General features: G+C 29.6%; 2 protein-coding genes across 3 annotated transcripts in view; one reads left to right on the top strand and one right to left on the bottom strand.

Annotated features, from left to right (window-relative positions):
• The window catches only part of LOC116777204 (frequenin-2), a 91717-nt gene that overhangs the window by 26963 nt on the left and 50756 nt on the right, over positions 1 to 13998 (bottom strand). The window lies entirely within an intron of this gene.
• On the top strand, positions 9622 to 11617 carry LOC116777201 (keratin, type I cytoskeletal 10-like). Its single transcript, XM_032670612.2, has 2 exons — positions 9622 to 9778; positions 10344 to 11617. Exons 1-2 carry the CDS (start codon positions 9764 to 9766, stop codon positions 11271 to 11273), a joined length of 945 nt encoding a protein of 314 aa, XP_032526503.2. The 5' UTR covers positions 9622 to 9763; the 3' UTR covers positions 11274 to 11617.

The following is a 13998-nucleotide window of genomic DNA, read 5'->3' as shown; positions in this document are numbered from 1 at the left end:
GCAGTAGTTCTCATCGTGGTGCTCCAAGTGAGCGGTGCAGTGTTATAACCATCTGAATCACATTATTGCCGCTCTGGTTACAACAATGTGTGACATAATTTTTGAGACCGTTACCAGGTTTTAAAGGACTATCGCCTTAACGATTCGATAAATCACACTATCATTATTAGATATGAAAATATATAAATCATATTTTTTTTTTATTAACTCAAATATATAATAATAAAAAAAACGTTCAATTTCACTTATAAAATGATAAATAATTTCAAACTTGATAAAAATAAGGATTAACAATGTTATATTGTTACATTAATAAACTAGGAAGTTTATTAATGTCGTAAAGTTAGATGCGCTTGTTTTATTGTTGTGAGTGAAAGGGATACATCTAAATCTATGACTGCTCACAATGCAACTTAGATTTAAAATTTGTACAAGTGTTTCGAGAAATTGAGAGGAATCGGTTGAAATCCAGTTACGCCGCACTCGATAAAGATCTCGAAGTAATTGCAAATAGTAATTTGTAGCGTTATTTTTTTTTAATTTCGCTTTTGTTTAGTAATTTATATTAAGAACATTGAAATATATGAATAGAACTCATCTATATTTAATATCAATGATTAAATGATATAAAATGACGTAATATTAATTTTAGATTGTGATATATAATGCCTGTTATATATATTAGGGTCTCAGAACACGTTTTTGTTGATCCCTGGAAGGCACCAAGTGCTGTATTCTCCGGCACTAAGTAGTAATAGTCTCACTTTAACCGAGAGTAAGTGGAGTAGCGGATGACGTGAAAGTGGAAATTCACTGCAGTATCATACATAAAATTTGTCTCTGTACCATATATTAATTATTATATTCTATACGAACTATATGAACAGCTGACTAAAGGAACTGTGGTCGTCTCCTTATAGCCAACAGTCGTTGGACCAAGGAGCAATGTTTAAAAATATAAATATATCCTGATTTATATGTGACTTACAAATGTAAACATTTAAAAATGAAGAAGATAAATGACGGATATACAGAAATAGCTCTTTTAATCTTCTCCTTATTATTTAGTAGCTAGCAATCATTGGGTATAAATAGAAAAAATATATGTGTGACTAACATGGATGGATGCCATTGGTCCAGTTGTTATGTTAGAGTCATGTTTGTAACTAAAATTAATTCAAATTTGCAGATTATATTGTATTTGACACTTAGTTGTATTAAAATGATGTCACAGATTAAAAAAAATAGATATTGTGCAAGGTTATAACAAATTGTAAGTGAATTAAAGTAATTAAACTGCGGTCGTCACGAATACCTTTATCAAATCAACATCACATTGAAAATTTACAACCGAATAAATTAATATGTAAATGAAAGCTTCGAAATCAAATAAAAACCAATGGTTTTCATTTGTATTATACGGATAAAAAATAATTTTAGTATCATTCATATCGTATTCAGGGATAGGATGAAAGGAAGGGAATCCAAAGATTTGGTTACGTTCCAAGTTGCTTCTTATTTGATAATTCGTATACTAATAGTGAGATTACTGGTGTAATCACTTGTATACAGCAGTATGACGCTATCACGTGGAACAGGATAACGGCCAAATTCACTTGGTTTGTCTGAACCCTCTTCAATAAATTATTCAGTAGTCTTCGTTGTTTCTTTTGTGTCCCTCTATTTAGGTCTCAGAAGAATGATCGGTCATAAGAGGTGCTCTTGATTAGAACAAAGTAACGTGCGCAAAAATTCATGACGAGCCAAGCTTTAATTCGGCTTTTACCTAAAAATTCCTTTTTATTATTGAGTTGTAATAAAATAATTCAATGTTAGTATGCATTTCGAAATAGCGACCTTGTAAATTCTCATAGCGGCGGCGTTCATATATTTCTTCGAAGTTTCATATCATTAATTATTTTTTATATAATTCGTCTTTATGTAAGAATTTAAAACAAGAGTTCATGTTAATTAATGTATTTTTAGATTCGGTGGATAAAATATTTAAGCGTACGAATACATGTTTTATAAATTTAAATGTTTTAATTGTTACATAAATATGTATACATTCATATATATTACGTAACTTCAAAGCTTATAGTAAAATGTAATGTGATAAAATACATTTGAATTATTTATGAAAATATTCAAATCGAAAGTCGGAAATAACATTCTGATGCAAATTGATTCCGACTAAAGAATAACGATGGATTTTGTCCATGTCTATGACATGTTGGAAGATCTCCAAATTAAGTCTTATATTTTTTTAATTTGAAGTGACATATTTTCATATTACACGTTTTTAATAGTTCAAACATCACCAAAACAGAATGATAGATGTTGGATTAAATTTTATAATACGGCGAATATATTACTGTATTTTTTATTCGTATGCGCTTTATAGTGTTAGTACGGGTTTTGACAACTTGTGTTACGTCAAAACTCCTAAACAGGGTTAGTGTGTGGTCGTCTCGGTGGAGAGCGAAAGTAGATTGGCTACATTCGGTAATTTTTGGCCGAGATCGGCAACTCTAGTTAAGGCACCATTCACCCAAAGTACGTCACTGAAACCAGATTTTTTAACTTTGCGCAATAATGACGGCCGGCGTATTAAATAAATTCAAGGTTTATATAAATCTAACAATCATTTTGTTGGATTTATTGTAATTTTATATGTATTAAACTGTTAATTAAGAACAGCTTTATTGTTTGATTTTAGTAAATTAATTTAAATATCAAATGAAGTACAAATACGATTGACAATTATTATTTCAGATGGATACAACTAACTTTTGTCGCCAGGAAATATCTGATATCAATGGAGTTCATTAATTAATGAACTATATTTATTTTTTCATATTACAATAAATTTTCTTTGTTGATTTATATAATGATAGTCAGAATTATATTATGTACTAACATTATATGTATGTTACATTTTACAAGGTGTAATGTTGGATGCTGTAAGTTATGAGGTGTATTAAAAAAAAAATATTCTCAACAGTCACTATCTTCTATTTAAAATTGATTAATAAATATCGAATATACAAATTTTCTTTTGTTTGAATAAAAAATCATCAGAATAAAATTACATGAGTGTAAAATTTAAACAGTAGTTATTTTTTTATTAATTTAATTTTTTATATAATTTTTTTTTTTTTAATATTTTTTATCAGTTCTTAAAAATCTATAGTCTGGCTTTTATCATGTATAGTAGAAAAAAAGCTAAGTTTCTTCGTTTAATGAGACAGTTAAAATTCAAAAAACCGGAGTGTATAGAATTATTTATTTGATTAAAATAAAGTTAAATTCATGACCAGTTGTTTTTACCTAATCCTGTTACATTTTAATTAAAATGCAGAGCACGATGTGTTAGTTTTGAAAGAATTGGATTTCTGGTGTTAAAATGGTTTAAAAAAAAATCCATTATACGTAGAGACGCTTTAAAACGTTAAAGTCGCAAACCGCATCTGCGGTTGAACCTCAAATTTTCATACCTTACTTTAACCACTTCGTGTGTTTCGATATAAATTATTTGAAAAAATCCTAAACGTTTGATGATTTTAAACTTAAAATGCATTTTCATCCTCATTTATAGGTACATATTTGTAATTGTAGATGAACCATTTTAATTAAGACTGTAATATTGGATGGAAAATAAAAATAGTAATAAATATTGGGAATTGTTTATGGTATTTTGTATTTAATAAATATGGGTGGATAATATAAATGTATATAATGTAAACAGTATTCATTTCTTATTATTGTATAAAAAACCGCATTGTTCTGCACAATAGTTCATGGAACAAGGACGCACATGGTGTGCCTTTGCATTGAGAACGTAATTTAGAAACGTGCTATTTTCTAGACGGCAAAAGAAATAAAGGAAAAATACGAATGAATCATATTCACATTAATTTTAGGTGACCCAGATTTGCATATCATCTAAAAGGGTTTTACAGCGACAAAGTTTGTCAGGGTTCTAGTAATTAAAGCTTCTTGTGTTCTCCGAAAACATTGCGTAACGTATAGACGTTGGAAATTTGTTGCACTGATAAAAAACGAGATGAAAATATACTATGCTATTAATATATTAATAATACTTATAAATGGTTAACGTAAAAATCAAGTACGTTTCATAATATTTTTAAAAACGCTCTTTGTTTTATCGTTGCGTAAAAGTCATTACGAATCGCACAATGTGCTAAAAACCAAAAAGAATTAATGTTTAGTGTTTTTTTTTTTATATTACCGTCTATCCTGTCAAACAAAAAAGAACTATAATTCAAAGTAGGTGAACACTATTATATTTTCCACGTTAAAGACAGGAAGCCCTGACCTGAATGCGGGCTTAATAAAAAGGTCTCAAGTCTCATTCAGATCCGCATAGGTCTTTATACGGATTTGCTGCAGATAAATCCACTCAGAGCTAACTCTCATCTACATCTCACCTCGGCCCATTTGTATTCGATAATGTTTGATACGATATTTTTTCTGGTGAGACTAGTTCTGGTCCGAAATAATGTTGATATCTCGATATATATATATTAATTCTAAATGTTCTTCTTTTTCTTGTACCAAAAAAATATATTCATATGTTTAACTATTTCTCTCCGAGATCTTATTTATTCATCCTATCTCCTATTCAACACTTGCATTCCTTCCTGTCACCACCGTTGTTTCGAAGAGGAAATTTCATAATATTATTAAAATATATAAAAAAAACCAGAAGAGGAAAATGTACATATAAATAGAATTGAATGATCAAATGTCTTTTAACATTTACAAAATGTATGCCAATAAAATTACTTAAGATAAACGAACTGGTCCTAATACAATTACGAGAGTACACGAATGGAGTAATCTACTTTTGAATTTTATTATCTGAAATATATCAGTATTAATTATTTATCGATATTAACACGTTTTGGTTCAGTGATTTTATGATAATTAAACAGAAAATATTAAAGTAATAGTATATATAACATTGATGATACATAAATAAATATAACATAAATATATAAGAATATGCTACAATAAGCATATGTAAAACAAATGTAAGCACAGTGAACATATATAATGAAAACATTAACTATACAAACCTCAGGGTTCTTTCAACTCTTAACCATAGAATTCAAATGGTCACCCAGCATTCCCGGAAATTAAATATTTAGCTCGCAAGGGATGAAGAACCGGGGAGAGGAGTAAATTTTTATTAGTTCGAAAATTTATCAGAATAATTTTCTAGAAAGTAGCAACTTGTAAAATATATATTACAATGTGCTTTTGGAATTCTTTTAGTATGTCCGTAAATAGATACCTACAATAATATATGTTTTATGATAGATTTTAGAAAAATGAATAAAAGTTCAAAAAACAAATATTAAATTGCGTCAGAAATTGTAGTTTTTGCCAAATTTTCACACTCAAGTACTTAAATAAAGTATTACTAGAGATTAAAAAAAAATCCGTTAACCTGTACTATCTATTTTTAATTAGATTTTAACCTTTTTATATCCAAGATTTAAAATTATTACAGAGGTATGATATATGCTACTAAAGTTTACACTCAGTATTTTGAAAGGCATCATAAATTGGTACACTCAACACTCATCGCAGATAGAATATTGTGAAAAAAGTGAAGCATTTATATTAAGTCGCTGTGATCGGAGAATATTTAGAAAGGTCCAAGGTTTAGCTGACTGTGTTTCGATTAGGAAATTAAAAGTTACAACGCAAGCTAAAAATATAATTTATTTGATTATTTTAACGATTGTTGTAAATAAAATAATATTATTTTTTAACCAATGACATTGATTGGGTACGATAATTTAAAATAAATACATCTGAGTAGTTTTCAAGTAGAACTGATATTTTTATTAAAGTATAGTATGAAGTGTATGAAATATTTAAGTCCTGATATATACAAGACAACCAAACGTTAAACTGACCATTTCAAAGAATGATTTTTGTTTAAATTTTATATTAAATTTATTTTTTATTTTTATACTAATTTTAGTATTTCAAGAACATTCGCAATTGAATAATTAATATTATATGTACTTTTCCTTATTAAAATAAAAATAATTTTACATTATTTTGTAAAATCTCTTTATTTGAAAAACTTTATTTAATATTTTAAGTGATCGACCCAGCGGCGCAAATTTTCTTATAAAAATATTTAATAAGTTGTTTGAGGTATTGAAAAAATTTTTTGCTCTTTATCGTTCGTATTTCAATATTAAAGGAATTGTTAATTTGTGCTTTTTCGCAACTGAAATTTAATATCGGAAATCTTTTTGTATTCCGAGCCGTCAAGAGAAATCTTAGGCCTAGTGCGGCGTTGTACGTTTTATGCGGTAATATTACCTTATGATATCAAATAACCGGCTGTTAAATAACCTAATAAAATTGCTTTTTATCATACACACGTAAAATGTGTGTATGATAAAAAGCAATGGACTTACCACCGAGGATGCCAAAGAGCGTGCAAAGTGGAGGAGTTTGAGCAGAAAGGTAGACCCTGGTTAAGCTGAGATAATTGGCAGGAAGAAGAAAAAGAAGACATAAATGTGTGTAAATATGCAAAAAGCACGATGCCACAAAAAAAAGAAACCAATTGCAGATCCAAATACTGTGTTTATTATTTATGATGACTTTTGACGATCGCATTGTTTTGTATGTATTTTTTTTTGCAAAAAACAGTGAAAATAACTACTTATTTAAATTTTAGTATTTAAAATAAAACTAATATTTTTCGGATTTACTATGCGAATTTTAGTATTTTAACTACACAACAACGAGGTTTCGATTAGTTTTCAGTAACCGTGATCACGGGCAGACGAGATGTGAACCCTTGTTTTATTTTAATAAATACTCGCGAAAGTCTTAGATCTCATTTCGTCATTAAAGTATGAAATTACAAAAAATATTTTCTGAACAAATCTGTGCCACACATGATCTAAATGTGTTGTGTGAAAAAAGTTGGTCAAATGGATCACAGTAATTAAAACTTCTTGTGAGCCCTACAAACATTTCAGAGTATGTTTATAAGTGCATATTTGATTTTTATTATACTGATATTAAAGTATTTCTAATTTACTTCATAATCATCTTTATATGTATTACTATAATATTGTAATGTTTATAAGTTGACAAGTCAACATGTCAGTGCTAATTTTAATTTGAAGGATCCAACAAAATGAATTCTATAGTTAAACTGAGATTTTTTTAGTTTATTTATCAGGTAATGACTACATTTCGGTAACTTTACATATATACCTTAAAATCATACGATATTGAGCTTTAGGTATATATACTCGGATTGCTTTCCTTATCACGAGCATCTGTTTTACAACTTGACTCTATGTAATAGTTCTTTTTCTTTCAAAAATCACATTCATTATTTCGTGATGTTTGCGGAGTATAGGACTTTTAACCAGCTTGGGCAACTGTCTTGATATAATTCTTGCTACCTCAAACTTTGACAGATATCAAACAGCTAAACCTAGGCTAATAGTTAAATAAAATAAACTCGAATATAAATTGCTCATATGTCAATATTCAAAAGACAAGGTTATATGTTTTTAAAAATTATAATTACATTTTGGGACGTAACCACATGACCTTGCCTCAGTGTTGAGATGAGTGCCTTAATAACAGGCAGGTTTCTTATTGATCGAGCGAAGACGCGCTTCTCATGATCATTCATAACACTATTTCCATAACGTTTAGATGATTACAAATAGTAAATTATAAATTTTCCAATTACTTTAATCAACTGGACATTGATATGTGGTGATGTGAATCATTTTAAATATGTACATGTATATTTACTTATTTAACTTAGGTTAATTTTTTTTTTTTAAGTACTGAAATATTTTTTTATCAAATTGTATTTAGTATTTTATTTCAAATGTTTTATATAAATATTCAACATATGTAAAATACGAAACATTTTTGTATTTTTTTTTTCATTCTTAATTCAAAAATTATATTATTAATGAATCTGCCTACCAAGTTATGCATCTGGTAAACTGAACTTGAAAAATCGGCTCTTTTAACTATGTGTAATACGATTATTTACAAATAAAGTATTTTTTATTTGGAGAGCCTATTTTGCATTTTGTATCTAAATAATTGTATGTAAATTTTTTTTTATATCTTTCGTAAAATTTAATAGTTTATATTACCGTGATGTGAAGTTTTACTTCAATTTTCAAGAAGTAACATGTATATTGAGATGACAAGGAATTTTGAAGTCTATGAAATTGGATTTTCTTACAGATCCAGTCCTTAAACTTATTTATTTCATTACGCACTAGTAATATAACGTAAAACTTCCATATTATTCGTATGTATATAGGTTTGAGATTGCAGCAATATCAGAAAACCATTGCTTGAAACAAGCAGGTCCTGATCTGTTGGGAATATATTAGACCTTTAGAATTGGCTATATGATGATTACAATCAGACATTGCAATCAAAACGAGAGAACGACTGTATGGTATATAATTTAAAATTATACAGCATTACTTGAGCATTGTTGTTATTAGGTATAACATTATGTTTCTAAATTATAAATTTTAAAACTGGAATATCGATGAAAAACATTTTATTCAACCTAAATATAAATCCAATTTATAGCCAGTTCTTCTCTGATGTCATTTACCAATTTTTAATTATAATAGTATATGTATTCTTATTTAACAAACACAGATAATAATAATTTAAGTATAAGTAGTTGCTTACTCTACATTTGATTGTTTAATTTGCCGTCCAAAATACTAAGTTTTATTATGATAGAGAAAAGGAATACTTCCCGCATATTATGACATAAGATTTACAAGAGCAAAGTTACAAATACATTAAGGTATTTAAAAAAGTTTCTGATGTGGGAAAGTTTTATAATTGCATTAAACTAATACATTTTATGTTTAAAAGCATTTTCGTGTAATGCAGACCAGAACAGAATGTAAATTTGTGTCATTTTCTATTCCACGTCCTTGCACATTAATTAATTAATGAAATTCACTAAATAATTACATAAAATTAAAACTTTAAAAACACATCCGTGCAACGTCGAGAGCATATATTTCATTGCTTGAAAGTACTTAAATAGCATAAAGCTCTTTATCTACAGAGTGGTTGCAGCGGAATAATTTTCTGCAGCCGAGTGTGATCTGCTTTGCTGCCCTTTAACGCTACCAACAAAGAGAAAATATGAAAAATGACATACATTGCAGTTGTATATTATACTCATGATGATTTAGTATATATTACTTATATTTATGGTTTACACTGATTGTTTAAACGGTTTAAATTATTGAAAATTCTTTTTCGTTCACTAGCCGCAGACGAAAGTCATCTTTATTTTTTTTTGAGTCAAATTTGTTTAGTGAATACGGTATTATGAACCGTATAGTTTTTGAATTATGTTAATGTTACGAGCGCGCGAGTGTTGGTCGCTAAGGCTGCGTGTCGAATGCGCTCTACCGCGGTCCACGACAAAAAGAAAGGACCATTTGTATGTTAAATGATGACGATAGTTGCATGCTACCGAGTGAAATGTCCGTAGGGATGGAGTGTTCTGACGAGATGAGCATTTTGGTATTTAAGAGCGGGTCGGTGAGGCGAATGTCATCAGTCAACACAAGTTCACTCAGTCAGGAACATCACCTGAAGTACATTGTTTGCAAGTGATATATAACATCTCGTAACAGAGAAGTCTCTTCACTCGTTATCTTCTAGCACCACGAAAAATATGCGCGCATTCGTGGTAAGTTTACGTAGGATCTAAAAACTAATATATTATATTAAATAATCTAATTTTATATAATATTTTTCGTATTACATTTTAAAATGCATACAATAAGTTAATAAAAAACAAGTGAAGTGCAGTGACTAGATATGGTGTAATATGGAGTATTTTAATCACTTAACGAAATAATGTTGTTTTGAAACAATTGATGATGTTTGGATTTCATTGAGCAATCATTTAAATTTTGGCAACTTTTACATAAATACAGAATATTATTGGAAAAATTAATGTATTATGAACATCTCTGACGTGTATGCATCGATATTCGTTTTGTTATTTCAACTGTTATGTAAAGCAACTTTCCTTACATTTAAATAATGTATCAGTTTGTAAGACCATGTTTCCTTTATTGATTATATAATAACCTCACGTCATAAGTTAACAAAACCACAAAGCTTGGCGAAATTATAAAACAATAGGAGTAAACTTTATATATTATAAAAATATTTTTATATCAGACACGAATACCATATCCCGGTTAATTATATCGGTAATTTAATCAAAAATCTTTGTTTCTTTAAAGGTACTCGCCTGCGTGGCGTTGGCATACGGCCGTCCAGAGCCACCAGTTGGTTACAGCTACCCATCTCCAAGCAAAGTCTCCGCATCATCCGGCAGTTTTGGTTTTTCATCTGTAGGACTCGGAAGCAGTCACTCTGGAGTATCTTTTGGTGGCCTTTCTGAAGGACACTCATCCGGTGGAATATCACTTGGTGGTGGTCTTTCTTCTGGTGGAATTTCTTTAAGCAGCGGAGGCATTGGAGGTGGAATCAGTAGTGGAATTGGAGGAGGTTTCAGCTCTGGATTTGCCGGTGACTCCGGTTTTGGTGGTTCTTTGGGTGGCGGATTCGCTAGCGCTCCCATAGTTCAAAAGCATGTCTACGTACATGTTCCCCCACCAGAACCCCAAGAACAGAGAATTCCTCGTATCACTCCAGTAGCACCACCACAGAAGCACTACAAAATTATCTTCATTAAGGCACCTACCCCTCCTACCCCAGTAGCTCCCATTATCCCAGTACAACAACAAAACGAAGAGAAGACCCTTGTTTACGTACTTGTCAAGAAACCCGAAGAACAACCCGATATTGTTATTCCCACCGCTGCACCAACTCAGCCCTCCAAACCTGAAGTATACTTCATCAAGTACCAGACCCAAAAGGAATCTGATGCTGGAATTAGTGGCGGTATTGGTGGTGGCGCTATCGGCGGTGGATCTTTAGGTGGTTCTATCGGCGGTGGATCTTTAGGTGGTGCTGATCTCGGTGCTATCAGTGGTGGATCAGGAATCGAGGGTTCCTTACTCAGTGGCTCTGCTGGTCACGGAGGTGTAGAGATTTCTTCTGATTTTGGCGCTTCCAGTGGTGTTGAAAGCGTTTCATCCAGCGGACATGGCGGAGCTGCCAGCTCTCAATACGGACCTCCCGGCCACATCGCAGGACCACTTCACTAAAGCTAAATCAATAGATATGGTTGTCACTCGGTGGTAGGATAATTACAATTGTTACACATTCAACCATTGCTATGCGAACAATTCACACTTTTTATACGAAAGTCTTGAGGTAATTTTAATTATATAAAAGTTATAATGATTATTTGTACATACATCTTTAGCCTGTGGCAGAACTCTCTGTACATAGTCATCTTCTTTGTTCGATTACAGGCTAATGCTTAGAATCAACTGTTCTATCACATATTGACATATCATTATTACTTGTTATTAGTGCACTGTGTTGTTCATATGAAAGTATTTTACTGCGACTGTTATGTTTATGTATTATAAACAGCTTTTTTATTTTTGTAATAAAATATATAATGCAACTTATTGTATTTCATATTTCCTTACTCAACGTGTTTAACTCATGTAAGAGGTTACGTTAATTCTGAAAGTGGTTGTGAAAGGCTGCTCTGCCGCAATTCAGCATGTGCTGTGAGACGGGTTCCTTTCTCGCTCGTCCCCGACAGGGTCCATTAAAATATATTGCGTACAATAAGGTATTGGTAGCAAACATTGCATAAGAAACAAGAACAGTTATTTATTTTTAATGAGAGTGAAAGGCCTTAATGAAATAAATCGATAACATGTGACTCTAATCCTCATCAAATTGCGGTACAAACATAAAAAAAATAATTTTTAAGAATTTTTCACTGGGGTTCAGTACATTATATCATATACATATTCATATAAAACTTGTCAATTTATTACTTAAACTAGAATAAAGAAAAGCTGTAGAATAGAATATAATTCAATCTTGTTTTGTATTATTTTTTATATTTGTTCTAAAATAACGAATATTGCAGGCAATGAAAGCTTTCATTTATTACTAGTTATTATAATTGAAGAGCTTCATATGTACATTTTATTACGGACTTCTAAAATACCGGTTCGAGGGCCTTTCCCTTACAAAATTTTTAAAGAATGTTTTTTATAATTCAAAATGAATAAAAAACAGAACTTGACGTAAAAGAAAGGGGAGATAATAAGAAAGAAATAAATATTTCTATTTTTCTTCATAAAATTTGCTTATCTCCTGGCTTTTAAATATGATTGAGGTTATCGTGTCAAATCTTTTATTTATAAATATAAACGAGCACAACCTTGTAGATTTCGTAATGTAGCGGATTTTTGGATTTGATTTTGTTACCTTGATATATAATGATTTGTTTATTCGTATAACTGGTTAACGAACTTACAAATACGAGCTATCGGATGTATAAACTTTAGGTAGATGTACTATTACGGTGAGTATAAAGTTAGAAAAACGAGAAATGAGAAAAAAAATGAAAATGTAAAAAGAGTAATCTTGTCAATGTTAATATGTTAAATATAAACTATTTAATTTCAGAATACAACATTTCTTCTTTATACAATGAAAACGTATATTATCCAGTACGCGGATGGAATGTTAAATAGCACGCTGAATCTGCTCCAAAAAAATATTTTTATCTTACTGTTATAATTTTGACTAAAATCTTAATATACAGCCTTTGTTATTTTTTATGAAAATATGACAGTTATTTATTTCTTTGAAGGTAATGATAAAAAAAATGACAAATCAATTTTATTATTTATTATTTTATTTTAGCAGAAATATTTAAATACTTTCGTATTTTTAGAAATTTGTTTATTCAAAAATAATTCAAATTAACTTCAAATTAAAGCATAATATAAAACAATAAGTAAAAGTATAATGAGTGAAACTAAACGTACCTTACAAAACTGAGCTTACTGTTTAATGATCTAAATTTTTAACTTTCAAATCCATCACGAAAATATTATTGTTTCATACTATTAAAGTACAAGTTAAGCAAGGAACTTTGTTTCCACAGAGAGTGTCTAACATTTAAGAGAAATTTATATTTTTTTAAATACGATAAATGCGTTCAATGAAATTAGACATTTACTGTTTGTATAATATTTACGCAAGATCTTCTTTTGTGTTTTTTGATTGGTCGTTACAATTCTTTGGTGATTTTCAATATAAATGAATTCTTATGGTTTCATATTTCACGCTATGAATGTTTTTAAACGAGACTTCAGATTATGTTGACGCATCACTGACGTTTATGTGGATAATATTGGAAACGAAATTACTTCGTATATTGACAAAACATATTGATGTTACTTAACAGATATCAAAATATAGATGAAGGAACCTTTTGTGATTTTTATTATGAGTCACGAGCTATTGAGATATAATTTATTTATGACTTTTTTTTAATTATACATTTGTTGTCCACGACCAGGATATTTCAGCTTTTGTCTTACTCCTAATGCTGATTCTGATACGGATTTGATAATATATAGGTATTTATTTACTTATTTAGTGTATAAATAATGATCCCTTAAGAAATGAATGTGCATAAATTTTATAAATAATAACAATTTCTGAGTATAAAAAACACTAAAATGTCAAAATAATAATATGACCTCAGACACTTCTTTTATAAAGTATAATTTTAGAGCCCTTATATATTATTATATAAACTCTGAAAAGTATCTCTGCGGGTGACATTCAGGATAGCAAAATAGTGTAGGAAATTAAAATATTATGAGACGTCGATTAGATAACATCTCATACTCTGAGTGAGAAAAATCTGTCCCATTGTAACGTAGTTTTTAATATATTTGTCAAGTTAGAAGTTTAAATCCTTAACTTTTTTAGTTCTAGAATATT

The sequence above is a fragment of the Danaus plexippus genome, chromosome Z (assembly GCF_018135715.1).
Source record: "Danaus plexippus chromosome Z, MEX_DaPlex, whole genome shotgun sequence".
Lineage (NCBI taxonomy): Eukaryota > Metazoa > Arthropoda > Insecta > Lepidoptera > Nymphalidae > Danaus > Danaus plexippus.
This window is presented reverse-complemented; position numbering and strand designations above follow the sequence as displayed.